The sequence below is a fragment of the Filicampus tigris genome, chromosome 11, assembly GCF_054856515.1.
Source record: "Filicampus tigris isolate MCC_2025a chromosome 11, RoL_Ftig_1.0, whole genome shotgun sequence".
In the NCBI taxonomy this organism is placed as follows: Eukaryota; Metazoa; Chordata; class Actinopteri; order Syngnathiformes; family Syngnathidae; genus Filicampus; species Filicampus tigris.
In genome coordinates this window covers 6330790-6354920 of record NC_141227.1, presented here as the reverse complement: position 1 = coordinate 6354920, position 24131 = coordinate 6330790, and the positions used below count along the sequence as shown (strand labels likewise).

At 41.1% G+C, this 24131-nt stretch overlaps 1 protein-coding gene across 1 annotated transcript in view; it reads left to right on the top strand.

The window, feature by feature from the left end:
- ttc7a (tetratricopeptide repeat domain 7A) overlaps positions 1–24131 on the top strand; it is a 52429-nt gene that overhangs the window by 26132 nt on the left and 2166 nt on the right. The window contains exons 17-20 of the mRNA XM_086045411.1: positions 3618–3734; positions 4972–5084; positions 6688–6822; positions 9274–9476. Of these exons, the coding sequence (XP_085901537.1) occupies positions 3618–3734; positions 4972–5084; positions 6688–6822; positions 9274–9476 (568 nt within the window). The remainder of the gene's footprint in view (positions 1–3617; positions 3735–4971; positions 5085–6687; positions 6823–9273; positions 9477–24131) is intronic.

Here is a 24131-nt window from a genome sequence, read left to right as displayed (position 1 = left end):
CATGTGTATGATCCCTGCTAGCGATTGCCTCTCTGCACCACGGCAAAGTGTCAGCTTGCTGTAGCATAGCAAATTTCTTCTTCCTCCATTTCGCTCACATCCTCTTCCACCAGCCTCTCACTTCTCGCTTCTGTGACCTTTATTCGTTGAGGTCTTTTACACGGGGCATCATTTTGAAATCGACATTTTCTCCTTGTTTCGTTTTAATCACACTGCTATATGGATATGCTTTTCACTGTTGGATGTGCTTTTACATTAGACTACCCCGGTGTGTGAGGGTTGCGTGTGCGTGTGGTCTCAGAGTGTTCTAACGAGAATGATGAATCCAAGCCTTTGATTCTGCATTTATCGAACAGGGTTTTTCAGCTTGAGTGAACATGCATATAAGTGTGTGTGTGTGTGTGTGTGGGTGGGTGTGTGTAACTGAAACTGTGTGTGTGTGTCTACTACTGGCATGCACTTGCACGCTTGCCTAATGCTCCAAAGGAAGTATATGTCTGCATAGGCTTTAATAAAGTCATCTCTGCGTGTTTTGTACATGCGTGTGCACCTGCTCACGATGTCGAGAAAACAAAGTGCTCTGTGGGGGTGCAGAATGAGTAATACTGGAGATGGACCACTTTTTCAAGGGAACGTTGCTAGCTAGCTATTTTTAGACACAGTTGATACTGGCGGTCGTTGCTCAAAGCCGGCCACCGCAGAGCAACTCCGCTCGCTGCCATCCACTCACCAACACGACGCATTCGCAGGAGGCTGAAAATGACAACAATTGTAATAGGATGTGCATCGTGTCATCTTGAAATCCACTTTTATACTGGAGCTCTAAAATGAAAACGCTGGCTTTGCACGAGAGCTGAAATTGTCATTGGATGACTTATATGAACAATTTGTATTCACGGATGAAAGTAATTGAGGCCTTCTCTGAGTAAACTGAATTAGCCTTACATTCACCGAAACCTACGTATAACGTGCGTTTATACAGATTTACCTCAATATAGGAATACCATTCATATTTCTTTTCCCACAAGGATATTCTGTGTGCAATAATTTAACATTGTGTCGTATTCTGATCAACCACCATTATGTTCAGAAATAATCACTTTCAGGGTCAAACTGTCCCTATCATAAATACCATCTTAACATTCTTCACGAGAACACAAGTTCCTTCAGTCTCTTCTTCAGTAGGTAAAAAAAAAAAAAAAACGCTAGTCTGAAGATTGACTGTCAGTGTAAAAGCATCTTGCACCTGATGAACTCCTCCAATGTTTTGGGTCATTATTAGCTTGCTGCAGTATGGAGTGTCTTCTATTTTGTTTGGTTTAAATAGGCAGACAAAATGTTTCTGAGAACAGATTGGTGAGTCCCTTCAGGAAGGAGCCATGCAAACCTGAACCAACATTACATCAACAATTTATTGTTTGATTCATCAATTTTAATAAGACCATGCTGGGCAAGAAACCACTGTCGGGGCCATGTTCAAATACATAAAAAAATAACCGCTTCAAACAAAAGGTGCCATCTTCGTATTTGTGTATCTGAGCCAGATATAAAGCTAAAATGTTAATCTCTTATCTCTTAGTCATCTTTTCTTCTCAAACCCAAATGATTTAAGTCAAAAATAAAGAAATTGGGCATACTGTTTTGGTGTTTTTGATAGACATGTGTGAGAATGTGTGATGTGCCCACCAATTTCCGTTCGTGTGCGTGTGCGCATCCCTTAAGGACTCACCTTCAAATCCCTCTTTTGAATGCCGTTTTTAAAGTGCTAATTTATATTAAATTCAGTGAAGGTGGTTTAACATTACAATCAACACCTTCCATTTAGTCCGCAGAGAGAGTCAGTTCGCATGATACACACCACGTCACATTTCAACACTAGGATGCGTTTACATCATCAAAATGCCTCTGAACGTTTTGCCACAGTGCTAATAGGGAGCCTAGAGACACACACACAGCAGGTGTACGCCTCACACAGGCAGCCCCATCCTCCCGCACACTCAAGCTTACAACTCTTCCATTTTCCCCTTTCACACTCACGCACACACACCCCCACGCACGCCCTTCCCCCAGTACTCTACTGACCCACGAGCTGGTAATAAGGCACATTTTACAGAGAGTTTTCTCCCCCGACACAAGCTCTTCTCACTCTGTTATTGATCCCCACCCTCCACCATAGCCCTCAACCATTTGGTTTCCCCTGTTTGCAACCCCTCCCCCCCTCTCTGACAGAGAATAAAATAATTGGAGGATCATTCAACAACAAGGATGCAGTAGACAGCAAGATGGCCTTAGTCCGGTTGACTCTGGCGCTCGCTGTCTGTCCTCACTTCTTGGTGATGCCCTTGACAGACTGCATTCACTGAGACGCCCCAACACACCCCGACTCTGGACATTAACGCATGCACACACTCGCTTTCTCTCTCTCACGCACATGCAGATTAACGTGTACACTCCTGCGTTATATCTGACACTCTCACATCACTTCACCCGTTGCCTTCAACTAAAAGGGCTGAGTCGAAACTATATGACCTCTGCTGATTAGCCTTTCAACATACTTCACGCACGCACACACGCACACAAGTCTGATGCGGTAATGCACACACGTACAATATCCAAACCTGATGCTTTGATGCACTTAACTAGGAAATTGAAGTAAAAAAAAAAAAACAACAACAACAAAAAGAGTAACTTTTTTCATGTATTCAGTTTTGTATGCTTTACAAGATATATAAAGATATGTTACGGTGATTCTGCTGCTCAAAATGATACATTAAAATTTGTACTACCACAGAATCATTTTTGCATGCTGATCCCTGCAGCGGACAGATCGCCAAACACAAATATGTCCAAAGTCCGTCCAGCACTGAAGAAACTCATTGTTTGAGAAATATTACGTAAAGCAGCATTGTTGTTACATCACATTCCAGTCCAAAAGTAAATGTTCCATAATGTGCACTATAAATGCGTGTTCACATCAAGATTAATTGTGTTGTCAGTAGGAACCTCAAGATATTTGCTGCTGCAGAAATTGAATCATCTTTATATATTTACTAATTCTAGTGTTGGTTGAAGTTGCATTAATAGTTGTACATCGGTTTAGTTTTAAAATTAACAATTAAATTTAGTGACCAAAAAGCACACTGAATGTTTGTCATCCTTTGTTACATTATATCAAATCTGATTACTTTGATTCAGTTTTAGGGATAACTTCAACTTTGAGCCACAGAACTCACTTAGCTGTCATTTTTCAGGCTCTCATATCAAGCAACTACACCACCTATGCGATGAAATGTTAGTCAGTTAAAAGAAAAAGGAAGAAAAGAATGACCTTTTTTGGATGACTTTGGACCAGGCACCTTTGCTTTTGGACTATTTATCTTGAAAAAAAATCTAGTCTGCCTCACAATTCTGAGCTTCAGTGATTGAATCTTGATTTTGACCTACTGTATCTGTGTAGCATTAGCATGTTCAAAAAATGTACATGTACAAAATTGTACATAGAATATGAAATCTTCTTTATCTATATGTGCCCTGTGATTGACTGGTGACTGGATAATATTCCCTATAATTGATCTGAAGTCTATTTAATGTATGTGATTGTTGTGTTTTTTCTGTAGTTTGCTGTTCACAAAGGCTAAGCTTGAAGAAGTCCTGTATGGCCCATCTGTGGCCTTAAAGACCTGCCAAGAAATGCTGCAAATCTGGCAAAGCCGCTATGATGTCAGCCGCTCAAAGTGAGTAGACATACAATATCATGTATCTACATATACAGGAGTGTCTACATGCAGTATGTATCCTGTATTTTAGAATGTGTACATATACATGTGTCTTATACTGTTATGACAGGTAAAACTTTCAAAGGGAAACTGCTGGTATTGCTCATCCAAAGATTATCATGGACCCATGCACGGCTGTCAGACCCCTTATCATGAATAAGAATGTTCGACTCAGTTTTTCCTTGCCCAGATGCAGGTCACAGTGGCCCCCCTCTGGAGCCAGGCCTGGAGGTGGGGCTTGCTGGTGAGCACCTTGTGGCCGGGTTAGAGTTAGGCCCCGGGGGCCTGTGAGCTGGGTGGCGGCCAAAGGCGGGGACCTTGACGATCCCAACCCCGGTCGCGGAAGCTAGCCCTCGAGACATGGTATGTCACCTCTCTGACAGAGTCCTTGCTCAAGCTGTTGTGTGAGGCAGAGTATTTCCGACTGGACATAGTTGGACTCTACACCTAGCCGAGCTGCGGGGTCAACTGGAGGAAGCTAAAAATCTCTACGATGAAGCCTTTACACACAGCTTGGGCTCTGGTACCAGTCCTCTTCAGAGGGGTTGGACTCTCTTCCACTCTGGAGTAGCCTATGGTGAGAGGTGCAGAGCAGGTGTGGGCATACTTATTGCCCCCCCGGCTTGGCACCTGTACGTTGTAGTTCACCCCAGTAGACATAAAGGTAGCCTCCCTCCGCCTTCAGTTTGACTGTTGTTTGTACCTATGCACCAAACAGCAGCTCAGAGTACCCACTCTTTTTGGAGTCCTCGTAGGGTGTGTTGGAGAGATCTTCCTCTGGGGTCTCCCTCATTCTCCTGCGGGCCTTTAGTGCGCACGTGGGCAATGACAGTGAGACCTGGAAGGGTGTCATATGGATGAACGGCTCCCCTGACGAGAACCCGAGCGGTGTTGTGTTACTGTTCTTCTGTGCACATAGCGGTGCAAAAAAAAAAAAAAACTAGTCTTATGTATTGGAGACTTATTGCTGTACCGAACCCGTACCGAACCGCGACCCCCATAACACGGTACGTACCTATATACGGTATATATATATATATATATATATAGGAGCATCTCTTGACTGTTTTTATTTCATCAGTAGCGTTACGAGTCGGAGGATGCCCGGTGGGATGTACTGTGGCCATTGTGCATGGCTCGTCATAACGTAATTTACAAATACGTGTGTTTGTGTGCGTCTGTGTGTATTTTCCAGTGAGACAGATGACAGTAGCAGTATCCCGGTGGCTGAGAGGCTGGATGCCAGCCGTCGAGTCAGTAAAACATCCATCCACCTCACTTTGCCGGACTTCCAAGACACCTCCACAGGTCTGCCTTTTGACTTCTTGAAGACTTGTTTAGCCTTCTGTTGGTAAAGACGATCACTGTAGTGCACACAAGTTGAAGATTTAAATACACTCACACAGGCATGGGCTATGTGCGGCACCCACCCTCATGAGTAGGCGAATGCCATGTGAAACTGGTTCAAATTGTTATGATTCCAATCACCCACAGTGGTAGATCTAAAGAGCGGAGAAGCCCAGCATCTGCAACAGTACTACAAATACGTCAGTGTGCTTGAAAATATAATATTATTTCTGACTTCTAAAAAATATATTTTAATGGTATGCGCTACTCATATGGTATTCACATGAGATATTGCTAGTTCCTTTGAAATGCATAATTGGTTATTGAAATAGGAGTCTTTGTATGACACTGCCAAGGTCTCTAACATTGTCAACACAAGCAATAGTATTGTTCTAAAAAAAATCTAAGTATGTAAGTATCACTTATGTGAAACATTTTAGTCTGTTCATTCAAGTAAAGGGGCATATTATTTTAGGGGCATATTCTCCTAAGCCTGGAAATGGGTAGTCGCATCGAACACATTTCTGAGGTGGGGCAAACCTGAGCAAACAGACAGCGAAATGAACCAATCAGCGAGAAGCGGACGTGGCGTAGAAAAAACAAAAAAACGCCGTCAACTGCTGAGCTTTTATTGTATGTGTGTTTCTGGTCATTTAAAACTGCGTTTAATGTTGAATGAAACAAACTATCGTCTCTGCCACGCGCCATTTTGAATGTTATGAGGATGGACTTCCGCCGTCGAAGAGTGACCTTGCTCGCGAAGGATACGTCACAGCAAGGAAATGAATTTGATTGGACGATATTTTTTTTAACCGAGGCCTCTCCAGACCCACTTTCTTAGTGGCTGAGGCTTGCCAGGCTAATGCTTGCCAGTGTCAGAAAAGGTTCGCTACTGTGCATTTTTGGGCTGTGCAGATTCTCCCATCCACTTAAGAGTGCCACTTAAGCATCTTCATGAAATGTACTCACTCCGGGTGAAGACAGTGGACACGAGGGCGTGACGCTGACAAATTTGTCAGCATTCTCCCGTAGGCTTAAGAGTCTTTTGGCCACTGTCAAATGACACACAAAGAGCTGGGCAGGAACACTCATTTCAACACTCATTTCAACTTAATTCACCTGGCTTCTCTTCGCTTATTTGATTATATTCATTTCAATTTACTCTTCTTTTCTTTTGACTTGAAGTCAAGAGGTCATAGTAATAAATTGTTTGAATAGTTATATTGAAGGTGAATTTTTGGCGGGCCCTAGAGTCCACGGCACCCTTAGCATCTGCCTGATGTGCGAGCCGGCCCTGCATAGACAAATTGAATCGAATACATTTAATGTTGAAAAATGAAAACAATTCAAACAGCATACTCTAACTGCTGAATATTTTATAACCGATTTAATAAAGTTTCAATCCCTCCACTCCCTAATGACAGGAGTCATGACACACATTTTCTTTTTTCCTTTTTGAATTTTTTGTGCTATGTGCAAATTTGCTTTCTTGTGTTGGCGTATTTTTGAAGATGAATTTCCTTGAAAGTGTGCACATTCGTAATGACATGAATTTTATTCTCAGGGTCAATGAGTCCATCGTCACTTGCAGCATCCCGTCTTGAAGCGGCGCTCTCAGAAGTGTCGGACATTAGCTCCACGCATCGCCAAGGACCCACATATATCTGGACTACCCTCGAACGTATTTGGCTGCAAGCTGGTATGACAGCAGCACACATGATTTTGAATAAAACAAACTAACTGTTTTGATTAGTTATTAATCGAGACTGCAGAGAAGGCAGACACATTTCTTTCCCAATTGAGAGGTAGTTTGAAGTTGGTGCACAAGGCAAGTTCCATAATGTGTCAGATGAGTTTGATGTGCCAAGAAGTGACCTCAATCCCAAACACGTTTGGGAAGAAGTACAGAAATTGCAGGCTTCTGATTCCAATATCCAAGACCATTGACCGCACAAAAGTTTAATGAATAGTCTGGCGGCATTTTAGCGACACCATCCGAAACAAGTATTGACAATGCTCTGGCTCCATAGGTGGCGCATGTCAGCATTGCATGTTCCACGTTTTCTCCCTCTCGGTTCCCACATTCCAAAAATATGCTGCAGGTCGAGGTGTAGATGGTTGTTTGTCTACAGTACGTGATCCGTGATTGTCTGGCAAACAGTCCGCGGTGTACACTGCCTCTCGCCCAAAGTGACAGAACAGAGTAAACAGTAGCATATGAATGGATGATATGGGTCTTCACCGCACCTCTTGTAGGAAATACAGCAATTGAAATAGTAATCCAGAGGATTTCTTGAGGATAAAAAGTCTGACGGATTGATTAAGGGCTGGTCAACGGGAGACAATGATTCCTATAGTTGTGGTGCGGATTACTGCAGGCGGCTTACCATGATGACAACGCTCAAGTGAGGCAGAAAAACAGGCAAAACAAGATTGTGGCAAACAGGTTAGATGCAAAAACGCAAGTAGAAGACAGAAATAAAACAAACATCTTACCTTTGAAAGTATTGTTCATGAACTGAGCAAGCGCTTCTGCACTAATAGCGTCAAGCGTGAGACGGTGGATCTACAAAGTTTACACGCCTCTGTTCAAATGTCTTTTTTTGTGATATAAAAAAAATGAGAGCGAGAGAAATCCTTTCTCGACTTTTTCCACCATTATTGTGACCTGTATCCTGTACAACTCAAATGTGTTTTGAAATCTTCGAGAGGGGAAGTAAACACATTACAAGCGTGTGGCTGTGTTCAGAGTTTAACCAATGACATTCAAATTCATGTTAGTCAGCACACACCTGTCACCATTTTAAGTTCCAGTAGGCTTTTCCTGACTTTCCTTTTCGCATTGAAAACAAAACACAACAAAATCTCCCAAACACTTGTGAAAGTGTGTTATGGTCCATTGAAAGGAAAGGCTGAGCTTTTACACCGTAATTCTTTCCGCATGTTCTCCCTCTTTTTTCAACAATCAAAAACCAGTCAGCAGTCAGTGATGACGTAAGGTCTAGTTTTAGTCACACGGCCCTACACCAAGGGTGGGCAAACTTATTTTGAACAGACACAAAGACAAAGTATAGTTAGAGCAGAGGAGGGCATTCAAAAGGGCAATTTAACAAGCAGCCTTCCAGTGTGTTTAGAGTACCCTAGTGGGTTGAAGTGGGTGGGACAGATGGAAGTATGTCGGGGTCGTGTCCCCTGTGACTCTCAGTAATTCGAAAGTTATTTTTTGTGGCCAGCCTTTTGTTCATGTTAATCATGCTCTGTGAAATAAGGCATCGTTTCGCTGACGTCTCTCGATGTTGTTCCTTTGGTGTAATGGGACCAGGCTGAGTTCTCTCTACACTTCCCAGCATTCCTGCTCTCATCGCTCACTTCCTGTCGCAATCTCAGTTCCTGATTAGCCACGCAGGAAAAACACACACAGTGACGCACGACATTGTCACATGCGTATAACTGCAAATATACAGAGTACAGGGCATCACCGTATCAAATTTTCCGAAAATGAAACTACTGCAGGAACAATAATGGTAATGATGAGAAATGATTCCTTTGAGTGCATCTAGGTAGAAGAAAAACAACAGAACACCTGCCAACTGCGCAGATGAGTTCACACAGCATTCAGAGGCAAGAAGCGTGTATGATATTTGCACAACACAGTTGACCTCAGTTCTCCCTGAACCGCCTGTTCTATATAGCGGTGTGAACGAGGTGAAGAGTTCATTCCTGCTCGCTTGGCTGTTGGTGCACAATCCTTCTAGTGTCATGGAAGCATCCTTCAATAATCCATATCTGAGGTCTCTCATCAAAGATGTGAACTTTTTCACATGACTTTTTTTTTTTATTGTTTACTTGAACAGTAGTTACTGTCTGGAGGTTAACCTCATCTTCCCAGAGGCAGGCAGCTTTTGTCTGTGATAGCCTTATTTAGGCAATAGTTCCATAACTTCCCAAGCACAGCTTGCTCCTTTAGTGTGTGTGTGTGTGGGGGGGGGGGGGGGGGTGCATGTCTTTGTTCAAGTATATATACTTGAGTGTGTTATGTAATGTTATGTGTAATTTAGCCCCACGCTGTTTGTATTTTAACATGCTGCAAGGAAGTTGTAACTTGCACTTTTAACACAGCTTGTCTTGATGTGTCTTTCTGCCTGTGCAGGGGAACTGTTCATGGAGGACGGCCGACTGAGAGAGGCCCAGTTTTGCATAGCCGAGGCCAGCTCACTCTTCCCCAACTCACACTCAGTGTTGCTGCAGAGGGGTCACCTAGCCGAGCTGCGGGGTCAACTGGAGGAAGCTAAAAATCTCTACGATGAAGCCTTGGCCATCCACCCTACTGCGGAGCGAATACTGGTGCACATGGTGAGAGCAACAGCAAGAGCGATACGTGATGCAAAATTGAATAGCAAGCTGCGGGCTGCATTCGTGAATGAATAGGAGCGGCGCATGCTCTGCACCCCGGCAGCAGACGAGGACGACGGAACGTTGGCTAATAACTATGTTTTTCTCTTTATTCTAAAACTGCTTATTTGAACTAGAATCCTGCGTCGCATTGTAGTCAAAGGTACAATCCTGGTGGATCCTCGTTGTTGTTGTGAAAAAGCGAAAGTTAGTTGTTGCTTCTTCTTCGTTGTCTTCTTCTCTTTTCTTTTAAAGGCGACGAAGAAGAAGTACTTCCACTGTAAATAGTCGTAGCAATGTAATTTTGCTTTGCACAGCAACAAGGATTTAAAAGGCGCATTTACCCACTTCGATTGTAATTGGATACAGTGACGCAGGATTTGAGTTAAGGTAAGCTGTTTTAAACAAACTTTACCAAAAACTTGAAAATAGTTATTTGCCGACGTTTTGTCATCCTCATCCTTCCGACAATTTCTGAATGCAGGTGTTGACTTTCCGACTTGTGCTGCCTGCGCGTTGGGCTCCGGAGTGCTTGGGGCACTCAGCGTTCTGAGTTGACTGTTGTTGTTGACTGAACACATTTGGATTTGAATAAGAATACGAATAAGAAGGCCTTTATTGATACCACGGTGGGTACATTTTCAGTGTTACAGCAGCAAAGATATAGGTCACACAGGGTCGGCGGCATAATGTAGCCATAAAGTACATTATTAACGGCAAACATTCAGGATCAAACGTATGTAAATATACGCAGTAACTATGTGTATATACACACATGTATATACACACACCAACATACATCTACATAAAAAGTATGAAGGAACACTCATTTTAGCCTGTACATAGTACAGAGGAAAAATACACTAAGTAAGTGACAGTGCTGCAGTGAAATATAAGGAACAGCATTGGATAAAAATAAAACTAGACTAACTGTAGTGGGGAGTGTTGAGTATTACACGATATAAGCTCAGGTGCAGGACTGCACAATTGCAGCATTTGAGTTACCGAACAATGAATATGAGAATATGTTGATCTCTTCACCATTTCATCTTTTATTTCCAGCTATCCAAAACTGAGAAGATTAGACATTATTTCTAACAACAGACCTAATTCTTCAGTGAGCACAAGTACTGAAAAACAGAAGTACTACAGATGAACGTGAAATTGACATTTAGTTGCAAATCCTTTCTTTTCAATAACTGCAACAAACTTTTGAACCGCGGATATTACTAAACTTTTGCATTCTACTTTTACTTTCCTTTTCTTGGCACTTACCACAGAGTCTTTCAGTTGTTGTTTTTTTGGGGTGGTTACTCCATTTGGTCACCTCTTAATCGTGTACAATGCATGAAACTATAGTGTTTAAGTCTGGAGCTAAACTAGTCCCCCCCCCCCCGAGAAACTCATTTGTAGTTTTGTCAGTGTTTTGGGGTCATTATCTAGCTACATGATGAAGAAAGCAATGCGGTTGCATATTTCTTTCAATTAGCAGACAAAATGTTTCTGATGACTCTTGAGCTCATTTTACAGAATTTTTTAGGCTTGCCTGCATACTTTTTATGGGGGCAATTTCCTGCCTGGCCTTGCTCTTTTCTTGCTAATGAGTGGTTTTCATCTCTTGTTTAGTTTCTGCCTTTTTGTTCATTGCGTCTTTTGAAGAAAAAAAAAAAAAAGGCGATTTTGGCACCTTCACTCCTGCCCTTTGAGGGTAGTTGCTGATGTCATTAACAGTTGAGCTAGGATTCATTCTTTACAGCTCTCACAGTTGCTGTTTATCCATACTAGGTTACTTAGTACACCTCTGGTTTCTTTCTTTTTGAGTGGATTTCAAATGGTTGTAGTACAGTCACGTCAGTCTTTTCTCATCACACTTGAATGGATTTCAACCATAGACACCTCTTCATGTTTGTTTCACCTCAAACTCATATAAATCTTCACAGGCAAAACTCAAATCTGAAACTCATTCAGACAACCAACATTATTGACTAACTTGATGACAGGCTCACAATATCCTACTCTGACAGACCCACGGTATTTGATATTGGTGGAAAAAATATATATTTTCACATGCAAAGTGCAGCTTTTGTAAGATCAAAGGGGGATATCAGGCATCTGAAAAAAATATGAAATTCTACAATTAGGCCAGTAGTGCTGAGCTGCATAATGAGATGTTGCATAACAATATGACCCAAAAAAAATGAAGGGGCTGTTTTTAACTGCACACATTGTCAACACTTCCCCTCTGCCAGTATTCCCCACACATTTGCATTCAGCATAAACATGACAATAAAAGGATATTCAACTTCTACTTCTATTTATAAAACCAGTCATGATAATAAGTGATAATAATGACTTCTTTGTACTGAGGAGAACATTGTGCACGCTTATTCTAACTCACATTTCTGAGTGGCTTTTTGCAGTTGAGGGAACTGCATTTTGCCGACTTTTGCCGTCTAGCAATTTCCTGATCATGAATGATGTGTTTATGTTTACCGTCAGCGTGAAAATTCTGATTCATTTGCTCTAATTCTGTCAGTGGACACGGTCGTAGCAAGCTTGTTAAATAGCAGATGCCATTTTTAAGGTGTTTGTTTTTTTGGATCAGTGCTACAATATATAAAACGGCACAGATCAGGAATCAGGATAAGCACCATATTCGGAAAACGAAAGATGACTGCCACCTGCGTATGAGTGAATCCTCATTACTATTGAGGCATTTGCCGAGAATTTAAGGGGACTAGCTAAGGGGTTTTTGCTTAGCTTTGAGAATATGTGATTTAACTTTCTATTTACTGTAGTTTAAAGACTACAGTGGGTTCTTTGCACGTAGCGCTGTGACATCATATTCGTTGCGGACTTGAGTAAAAGGCCGATTATGAGCCTTATAAAAGATACTTTTTTTTCATTCCAAAAGAATGAACATTGTCATGTTCCAGTGTGCACATCAACATCCAAATTCAACAGCCTTCAAAGCAGGCATGGATTTTTCTGCAATGTTTAAGTCACTCATGATAACATTATTATGTATTTAACTAAAATTAACGGAATAACTAAAATTGAAAAACATTTTCATTAACGAAACGATATTAAAAAAGAAAATGCATTAAAAAATGAAAACTAGCTCAAAATACATCTTGGGTTAAAAAAACAAACAAAAACTAACTGTAATGATCGCGAAAATGGCCTTCATTTTCATTTTGGTCAGTTAATATCATACATCAGCTTTCAAGCTCATTTTGAATGTATTTATTTTATTATTGCTGTATGTCCATACAGAAGAAGGAAGGTCAAACATTCGTTTAGAGAATTGTAGTTTACTTAACTTTATTACACAGCACCTAGTGACCTTGTTTTTTAATCTTGGACTTGACAAATACTACATATACTAAAAAAAAAAAAAAAAAAAGTCAAAACAAAATAAAAACTAACTGTAATGAAAAAAATCCCAAACTATTATAACCCTGATTGCTGTGTCCCATAAGGTGTTTTCCTGGACACAGCAGTGCAGGTAAACATTAAATTGAAAGGAAGAATAGAATTAACTTTACATCTGGATTTCAAAGATTCGCCAAATCCGATGATAACATTCGCCTCTATTAAGGGGAGATAAGGAAAAGCTAGCCTCAATAATAAGCAACCCTATAAATACAGTCCACTGTGTCTGTCTGTCTTCATTTGATACGAATAATGCCAAACATGAATTTAAAAAATATATACATTTATAATTTAAATACGCATAGATCACAATGTTGGTTATTTTCTGTTTGGATAGTTTAAATGTTCATTTTAAAGGGAAGTCAACGCAAACATTTTTTTCAAGAATATGTTCTATGCGAGCTCACTAGTTGAAACAGGGCATTCTGATTAATATTGCGTTTGTGGAATAAGTGTTAATCCACAAATGCTCACAAGGACCAATCACGGCTCAGATTCAGAAAACAGGTCAGCCGTGATTGGTCGTTGTGAGCAGTTGTGATGTCATTTTCAGTCGACACAAGACAAAATGGCTGCCCTCAGAGATGGCTAAAAACGAGTGCATTTTGCTGCTTAACTTCCACAAACGCAAAATTAATCAGAATGCCGTGTTTCAACTAGTGGGCTTGCATATTGATAATCCATATCCAATATTGTGAAGAATATTGACTTATAACTCCATGTGCGTGGATGTAACAAGGGGCATGGCAGGGGTGAGTTCTACAATATGCAGATTGAGATCATTTTCCAATCCCAGCCGCTATGTTTAGGTCTTAAAATGAGTCCAGGGAAATCTGGGCATCTGGCCGTCCCCTGACTGACAGATGAGACGCAAGCTAAAGCAGCCAAAAAGCTGCAAGCGGCTCTGGAGCCATGTGTTGACCACCCCTGAACGAGTAGACTCTTTAATGCTTGCTGACTTGTGATCTGAGGGCTGTTTGTATAATTCTAAATAAGCAATGCGCAATTGTTTATGTCTAGTGTACAACTGTACGGCAATCGTGTCATTTTTGATGAATCTGTTCTTTTTGTGGACGCCTACTCACACTCAGAATATGGGTCACATTAGTCCTAATTACCACACCATGAAGTGGTGATCATTTGAATTCCTGAAAAGCTTTGAAACTACCTCTAATTTATATTAAAAAAAAAAAAAAAAGAGAAATTGTATTCAAATGGTGACTGTACTCCCTGATCATTTGGGCAACCCAATTTCTGTAGCTCTCTCTTGTTTTCCCTCTTACCCAAAGACACTTCCGCTCTATAAAGGTCCTCTCCCGCCCACTCCCCAGCAATCTCTCTCCCCGTCTGCCTTCCAAATGATCCGTGATTAACCACCGCCCCTGTGACCTTTGAACTCTCTGTTATCCTGCCGAAGGGACTGGCAAAGGATGTTCCTGAAATCCAAAGACTTGTGCCCACTCGACACATTCACCCACACACACATGCCAGTCGTCTCCATAGTTACCATAGATTGTGTTGGCTGATATCTCCGACTGAAGCGCTGGCTTTCTTGTGACCACATAAGGCTTGTGTGTTTGCTCTGATTGAGCACTTTGCTGAGCGTGCGCGTGTGTGCGCATGTGTGTGTGTGTGTGTGTGTGTATGGCGAAATGCGGTCGCGTAGTCGCGTCTCTTCCATATTTGGCCTGTGCTAAAGCCAATCCCTAGAGGTGAAACGTTGAACCAAAGCCAGCTGGCAGTGTCCCACTCTGTAACTCTCAGAGGGCAGATGTGCTCTTTGTGAACTGTGTGCGCGCGTGTGTGCGGATTTAGTCCGGTGTTGTCGTGGGCACTAATAAAACAAAAGCTCCGCTACAATGTATCCCTTCATATTTTGGATTAGATCCTAGGCATGCTAACACATCAATGTGCTAAATGGATGCATCCTTGCTTTTTGGCTGCTAAGTGGGACAGCATGTGGGACATTTCACTTGGAGATCTTCCCATATTTCTGGCTTGCATCAGCCTGCAAGAATACAACCCACAGTGGCAGGTTTTCTCAGTGGCTCAGGCTCCCTGCATGTATTTTTATACTGTATGTGCCGCTGACACTTTATGTGCCAGTGGCCCATTTATTCTGCTCTGCCTTGAGGGGAATTCTGATTATTCTTGCTTGATGTTCTTGAGTTATTATTCCACAAAAGTACATTCTGTTCTGTACTTTCCTTGAATATCCTTCAGTAATGTCCACCTCTGGGTTATTAGGGGGAGAAAGAAAATGTGATGCATTCCAACTGTTGAAGCTAACATGATTTGAAACTGGACATTACTGGAGGATCGTATTTTTCTTTTCATCGTAATGAAACAAAATCAGTCATATGTGGTTTGGTTGGACAAATTCTGCCCTGACAAAGTCTTAAATCAATACATATTATTTCAAGCAATCAGTCGGTCTTGGATGAGCCATAATCAAAATTTTACTGACCAACTGTGGAAGGATATGAAAAGTCTAACCTGGAGAAGGCCCCCTTTAAACCTGAAACTAGTGAATTTAAGTTAAGGGTACCATCATTTTGTCCATGCCAGTTTCATGAGTTTATTTGTATTTTTTTTAAATAATTCATTCATCCATTTTGTTCATTAATTTCAATCCGTCTATTTTCTATTCCACTTATCCTCATATGCAGATAAACTGAAGGTTATCCCAGCTAACGTAGGGCAAGAAGCTTGCCTATCAAATGTTTTAGAATACCTGTCATAAAAAGGAGGAGAGACCATGCAGCATTATGGAGTGCTTTAATGCAGACACTTTCAATTTCATTGTGTTTTTGATGTTTTACTATTTTGAACAGCAACAAGAAATGTTCAACTTTTTATACCCAAGTTTGACACGTCTTCCTGATTGATTGAAATTTATATCGAATGTGCACTCTTCAAACAAGCTTCGAAAATGAAAACAAACACTGAACAAAAGTTTATGATCCAAATATTCCAAATAAAAACAACATGTACTGCTTGTCTGAAAAGAAGTAGGAAGAAGTCAAACTTGTAGCACTAGGTTTTATTCAAATATGGCGCCAGAATTCGCTACCTGTCTCTTGAGCCGTCCAAGAGTTGCAAGTCTTTGGTTTGGTAGAGTAGACTTGCTCCTTTAACCAACCCTAAAGAAACGTCAAAGGGTTGCAGTTGGGACTCCTGGCTAGCCAATCATACCGACCACGAAGAAGTGACTATTCAGCCAGTCACTACCCATGATAGCAAAATGTGGAGGGGCACCATGACTTGCATGGAAATCAAATCTTCAACATTCTCCCAACACTGATAACCGACGTTCATGACATGGTCAAGAATGAGTGGGCAGCAATCCTGTCGTAAGTCAGTCAGTTCTCCGTTTTTCAGAGATAATGAGGATCTCCTAACCGATAGTGCTGGTTGTGACAATCCTGCCAATGTGAAATACTGCTTCATCAGTCCCGAGGAGATTTTGCGAGAGATCGGACCTATCTTCATGTCAAGCCAGCTCAATCTCCGTTATGGTGAAAATCAATCTTTTCAAGAATATGTTCCCTGCAGGCCCACTTGATGAAACATTGACTTCTGATTAATATTGCATTTGTGGAATATGAGTTCAGCAGCAAGATCCACCCCTTTTTAGCCATCTCAGGGGTCGGCCATTTTGTCACTTCTGTCGACTGAAAATGACATCACAACTGCTCAAGGCTCAGGTAATGACCAATCACGGCTCAGCTTCAGAAAACAGGTCAGCCGTGATTGGTCGTTACCTGAGCCCTGAGCAGTTGTGATGTCATTTTCAGTCGACAGGAGTGACAAGATGGCTGCCCCCAGAGATGGCTAAAAACGAGTGGATTAACTCTTATTCCACAAACGCAATATTTATCAGAATGCCGTGTTTCAACTAGTGGGCTTGCATAGAACATATTCTTGAAAAAAATATGTTTGGGTTGACTTCCCCTTTAACGCCATGTGAATGGTGCAGTATTCGACTGAGAGGAATTGACACTAGTGCAGCTAGCAAGCATGTGCAAAGCTCACTTTCCCTTGCTTGATTTGCTTGAGCTTCATGTTTTCTTGGTGCTAGACCTCCAAGGCCTACTTCGAGTATCGTCTGAATCTCATCCCAAGCACTACCACATGACAATTCTTGATCATCGTTGTGCCAACTTGAGCATGTACCTAATGGTCCTCCACCATTTTTGCACTTGAGACATGGTTTCCAAAATTTATACTATTGCCACTACCTGGCCCTTCTTCTGCAGGGGATAATGTGCAGCCATGTTCATAGGACTTGCAAATTGCAAACAAAATCCTCCATCAGAAAATCATTTCAGTTCGCATTGTCGTACTTTCAAGAACAAACACAGCAAAGTTGAAAAATGAATTACAAAAAGTCATTTTGTACTGTAAGTGTTTTAAAATAGCGAGTTACGTTTCAATGTCATGAATATCGACAGTAAATTTTAGCACCACCAGTTATGACCACATGTTTCTGAAGTGATCAAAGAGTGACTCACAGCACTGGCCAGCAGTTGGTATTTTTGGATCGATGTGGGTGTGGCTGTGACAAATAACTGGAGAGTGTGTGTGTGCGTGCGTACTCCTGGGTAGTGTAAGCGTTTTAGTCCAAGCCCTTGCAGCAGCCCACGGGCTAAACTGAAGCATATTTCCACTTTGCATGCCTTGTCAGCCTTCATGAATTTGTATCTGCACCTGGATGACGTGTGCAACGTGGCACGCGTTTTGCAGGTGCGTTCTGGTGGTATAGTTGATCCCAACACAGAGCCCAGCCCTACAACTTGCGGTGGTATGTAATGAATCCGACCCACTCCCAACATCCTCCACATTTCATTTCCCTGCGTGCATAGTGGCACCTGCTCTGAGTCAGCTACACACGCTCTACTTTGCCTCCTCTGCTACAGAAGCATATTCATACACATGCATGCAAAATCTCAAGGACGGGGACTTGTGCTCATTGAATTAATTTTTTCCCAATTATCAAATGCTCCCATCTTCCTCTCCTCTCCTCTCGCTGTGCTTGGGGGCGGTTGTCAGCTGATTGGATCATGCGAATACATTATTTATAACACTTCTTGCCATTTTATGGGATTGCCTAGCAACCCGGGAAATATATTCTATTGAGTAAGACCTCTGATAAGCAGAGAGGAGGCAGTGGAAGAGATTCAGAGAGAAAAATGAATCCGGGGCACAAACACTAGGGCAATTGGGAGCTGGCTGTTGCCTTTGTTGCTATGTGCGGCTCATGCAGTTGTTTGCCATCCGTCTGCCCTTTTCATTATTCAAGTTGGGCTAACTTTGGCTGTTCCTTGTATGTTTGTTTGTTTGTTACTTTTTCCCATTCTGTCTTTTTTTCTCTTTCCCCTCCCACTTTGGATTGCCTTTCACTTGTTTCACCACCCTCTGATCGAGGCTATGCAAATGTGTGGGTGCAAGGTAGAAATGTGGGCATGCGCTTTGAAATCCAGGGATCAATTGTGGAGGCATACACACACACACACACACACAAGGTCCAAAGACAGCAACTTGCGCTCTTCATTGTCCAGCATAGAAAAGGATGACCAATAACTTTGTTTTAGACATCTGGCTCGCTGAATAATGGTTGATGATTTGATGCCTTTATAAGGCACTCCTTAAATGAAATTAAACTTCAAGTAATATTCCAAGATTCATAGTAATTATATTCAAATAAAATATCCTTTTGGATCAATGTATGCAACTTCCCTGGCCAGTAATTGGACTTTTTACAAATTCAACTTGACCGTAAATGTTTGTTGTTTCATATTTTTGTGTAGGTGAAGTTGAAAATAGCTCATTTTTTTCCAGTTTCACCTGATGAGACAGAGGGATAGCTAGAACAGTCCGTTCTGATGCAAGGAATGGCAATGGTAAGGATGTGAACCACAAACCTAAATGGAATTGTCTAACAACTGGGTCAGACCAAGTCCCAAACGACAAGTCTTGTGGGGGTTTTCCAGTTTCCTTCTGAAAAGGATTCAAGCAGATGGACGACCAGAGAACAGATCCTAAATAATGTCCCTGTATTATGCAAAGTGTTTCTAATAAGGGTCGAACCGATTAGTCGACAAGTGGAATTCACTACTCCACTTCGGTGAGTAATTGCTTGTTTTTAGCTTCTCATCTTCCAGTTGGCCAGTTTACAATCAACTGTCAACTCGCCTGTCTTCATACATCTGCACAGGTATCAGAGTCTGAAAATAAGATGGTCGTGGAGGAGAATGGAGGTTAGCATTGCATTGCTAACGTCAGTTACTCTGATTTCTGCTAGTCTTAAAAGATTCATACCAGCGTTACCATGGGACAGGATGAGCAACGAGGGCAGCGGCGCTAAGTGAAGCTCCATCTATGTCGCAAAAGTGTTATGTGCAATAAAGTACAGGCAACAATGTGCTAACAAGAATGTTTTTCATCACACAACACACATAACGTCACGACCCTTTTCACACTGACTAAGGCAGTGTGACTGAAAAGTATATCACAATATACTTATAATATACTTATAATATACTTATAATAAGTATTTCATATTGGTCGGTATATATTGAATTATTTATTTATTTATTTTACTATTGAAAATTAATACCCGAAAAAAAGGCTGAATTTAGATATTTTCGTTTTAACACATCAGAATGCTGTTTCAATTAGTGGGCCTGCATCGAACATATTTAAAAAAATACATGTTTGGGTTGAATTCTGCTTTAAAGAAGTCAGCGCAACTATTAAAAAGTCAATTAAACTGGTCAATATAAAGAAAGTTAAATGAACGGCTTTTTAAACATAGTGTCCTTAGTAGGGCTGGGCGATATGGCTGAAAAATGTTTCACAGCACAAGAATTTTATATCACTTAATATTGTTAATTTTTTATTTTTTTTTTAACCTATTTAAGATTTAAAGCTCCACTAAGGAACTTATAAGTTTTCGTTGATTATGGAAAAAAGCAGTAGTGTTTTGCCTGAAGTCGACCATATTTCCCTTGAGCGCCAGCGCATAGTGTCGTAAAAACCTGAGCTCTCACTCGGCTGCAGTTAGACAGAATTACATTTCTGTTTCCGGTGGCTGTGTGAAAGATGAATAGCGATGAGTTAATGAATCAAATTGTGTCCAAGCAACAGAGGTGGGGATTGTCAGTCTGTCACCAAGTTCTCGTCAGTATTTCAGGCAGAGCCACGTGGGCCCAGTCCGTCCCTCATCGGCGACAGCCAGTCGGAGTCGAGAACAAAATTTGTGAGAAAAATATCAGACGAATATACATACATACATACATATAATTCTCAAGAATATACAGTTCAGTCTCTCAGGGAAAGTACTACTATTCGTTTCTTTGCAGTGTATTGTTTCATCTACTCATGACATTGCACAGGTGTTTTGTTTTACTGGTTTACAGCAAGCAACGCAGTTTCAACAAAAACACAAGTATCCCATTTTTCTCAGAAACTATTACATAATCATCAGAAACTATTGTCAGGTACACAAAATGACACAATAATACCACAATGATTCAGTATGCAGGGTTTCTCCCAGTTCAATATAAGGTTGACGCCAGTGTCCGCCAGGCTTTTCTTGCCAAGCGGGCTCCATGGTGCGCAAAAAGTGCCTGCTTTTGACTTGACTACGATGCAAGGGTCGGACAAGGCTAACACTGGAGCTAGCACGTCAAAGAAAGGGAACTTCATGTGTGTCCATCCGGAGGTGTCTAATCAGGTTAGTGTGCATAATATTATCTTATTGTACAAATTCTACTGAGTCAATTGGTCATTTATTTGAATGAAGTTACGCCACTCTCTTGCTCCACGTGAGTATGCCGCCCGCATGCGTCGCTGGTTTAGCTGCTTCTTCTTCGTTGGTTTGGATGCTTCTTCTTTGCCGGTTTAACGTCTTCTTTGTGTTTGGAGGCGGCTGCGTGCTGCCAACAACACGCTCAATGCCGCTGTTGGCGTTTGCTTTCTGATTTTTGAAGATTTTATCAAAATATTTTCTATTGATATCGATCACGTGTCTGTCGCGATACATATTCGATATTCGATACATCGATATTGAATTATTGCCCAGCCCTAACACTGACAGTTCGGAGATATACAATTTGGGTCAATTTGACCCAACTTTCTGCAAAAACGACCCAAGAATGGGTTGTTTTGTAAAAAAGAATGCAAGAAGATGGGTCAAATTGACCCAATTTGTGGATCAGTCCATTTTTGATCCCAAATTGTGTAATTTTCAACCCAACTGTTTTTAGGGTGCATGTTGAAGAGAAACAACAACAACTACATTTTAGTGTAATGGTGAGTTGTGTTTTATATATTTATTTTTCTCTTTGTTTGTTTGCCAGTCTGTCAAATTATGTTTCTATGTGAGACTGGTCTGTTGCACGCCGCTGTTCTGTGCAGAAAAACATATTCAAGACATTGATTAAATCGACCTCGATTCAACTTTAATTGCATTGTAGTCGACTACAAAAAGTTCAACAAGTAGTTGCTGATGTGCTTTTCATGCAGGTGATGACATCAGAAAGGGATCAGAAAGGGGTGCACCCGCCAAAACAGTTTTCTGGATTAAGTTTGCTGAACATTCATTCATCCACAGCCTTGAATGTTTCCAAAAGTCCTCCTCTGTCAACATGATTGACACGAGCAATATTCATTATTCAGTATTTAGTTATCTGCGTTCTTAAGCGTAGTAGAAGTCGTTGATTGATTCATTGATTTCTCGTAGGAACTGATCTATATAACCAGATTGCTTTTTGAAATAGGTCCAGGTGGGTTTAGATTTTTTTTCCCTATAAGGAATAAAATCATTTATAAATGCATTTTGTATTTACTTGGGTTGTCTTCGTGAGAGATATTAAAATTGGATTGAAGATCCGAAACAGTGTGATAAATATAGGTAGGACGCAAATACTTTTTCACTGCATTATATGTACTGTTTCAAAGGTTGGATCTCAGTAGTTGAATGCATTCTGACAAACTAGATGGGTTATTATTAGTCTGTTTGTAAAGTGTAATTATACAGAAAGTTGCATTTGTATTGTTGCAATGTTGTTGTATTTAAACTCAATTTATAAGGAATTACCTCCTACATATCTACAGACTGTTAGGCTTGTGCGTGCTGCTGTGTTGCATTGTGGAAGATATTAATGTCTTCAGTGACAATTCATTCCAAAACAAAATGCTACCAGCGATGTTTGGCTAGGTTCACACTCTGTTTTCTTTTTATTCTCGCCAGGAAAGGAAATATGCTTAATTAGGTGGTGTGTATTATTCGCAACTTTTCCAATTTGAAAGAGGAATGGAAAGGCAACAAACTTGTTTTACTAACACTAAGCCTGGCTCAGCCCACTTCACTTGTGCTTTAACGAGACACAAACCTGCTCCACCAAGCTCGTTGTGATCGGCTGAAGGAAAACTGGAGACAGATGGCTTGGTGCAGTTCAAGCAACTGAGACCACTTTTAATTTCTATGATGCTAAAAACAAGCAGTCCCGATGTTCTTCATCTCATTTTTGTTGCGAGTTCCAATCTGCTCACTCTCTGATATGCTGGCCACTTTCATTTGGCAGATTTTTGAGTTGAAAATATTGTTTTCCATGACCTCTGCCTTGTTCATTATTCTATAGAGCTCAGGCCCCTGACCTTTTTTCCCCAACCGGGGGGGTGGGGTGGTGGGGGGATTATTTGTATATAGTTGCGTGGCTACAACTACAAATGCAAATCCACTGTGTATTTTTATGTACCTTTACGAGCAGCACCAACACCATAATAAGGGTAACAACATTGCGTTAATATGGTCACTATGATAACGCTTAAACATTCAACAGACGCCACAGAACAAATATAAAGTGCATGAATGATACGAGCAACACAAAAAGTGAAGTATTTTGAAGATATATCAATAAATGCGAAGCCACAGTTTTATGTACGGGTAACTATATTAGTACCGTCCTCCTGAAATGCGCCAACTAAGGCACCACAGAACAAATATCATGAAAATATATAACTCACCATTACACTAAATCAAGAGCTGCATGCCACATGTTGTTGTGCATAGCTGATGAATTCGTGCGTGGTCTGTTTTTTTACTCAGTTTACCAGCTTGTGATTTAGTATTAGCGTTACGCGCTCAAGACAATTAGCATCTTGACATGCATAAAGAGTCCATCATAGATGGATGTTAACTGAGAGAATCTGATCACTTTTCTAAATAAAACATTTTTCATCCTCGGATAATAAATAAACCGGAAGTACTATAAGTTATTCTTTCATCTGTATGGCCCAGTGCAAAGTTGGTACTTTCGCAGATAGACTGCACGTTGCGCTCGACACAAAAATAATCCCATACCATTAAAACTCTTTTTCACCTTCTCACTTGTCCGGATATTTTGGGCGGGGCTAAAACGAGACCTGATGACGAAACGATAGAAATGGTTAGAACATTAGTTCATAATTAAAGACTTTCCTGCAGTACTAAGGTTGCATGTACATCCTGTGACAGCTTTTTTTCCATAAACAGCAGCTTTTCTTCTGAGCAGCAGCAAGGAAAGGGAAAAACAACTGACGGTAGACACAGTGGGTGTGCACGCTCTCATTGAAAGTTTTATCAGAGCTCCTAGACAGCTACGTGAATTTCATCCCAATTAATCTGGAGCTTGTGAGCTGGGGAGGCTGCATAACAGGATGAGTCTGTCTGACTGCGCGTGTGCAACGCATGTTAAAGTAAAGGGCAGTAATAATGTCATTGGCTGTGCGTTTTGTATGTGCCGTGATACTGTTGTGTTTTGTGGGCAACAGGTTTAACTTCATGCTCTTGGTCAGTTGCATTATGTGCCTCGTGATATGTTGTCCAATTCTGCACACAGACATAAATACCATGAATATTATCTTTCTTTAAATTCCAAAAATCATTTACTGGAAACTTTGTGGAGGTGTGGCATCTGAGTCCACTCATATCTCAAGGTTCCACAGTGTTTTTCTTTCTTTTGTTAGTACTGCGGCCTTGGCAGAGATCTTTGCTCTACCAAGTGGCATGCAAGTTATGTATGGTTTTTATAGCATTGATAAAACAAGAAATTAGCCTATAATATAAAAATAGCCCATCCCATCTTACTTCGGGCAATAGGCGAAGGTACCCCCTTGTACTGGTCGCCAGCCAAT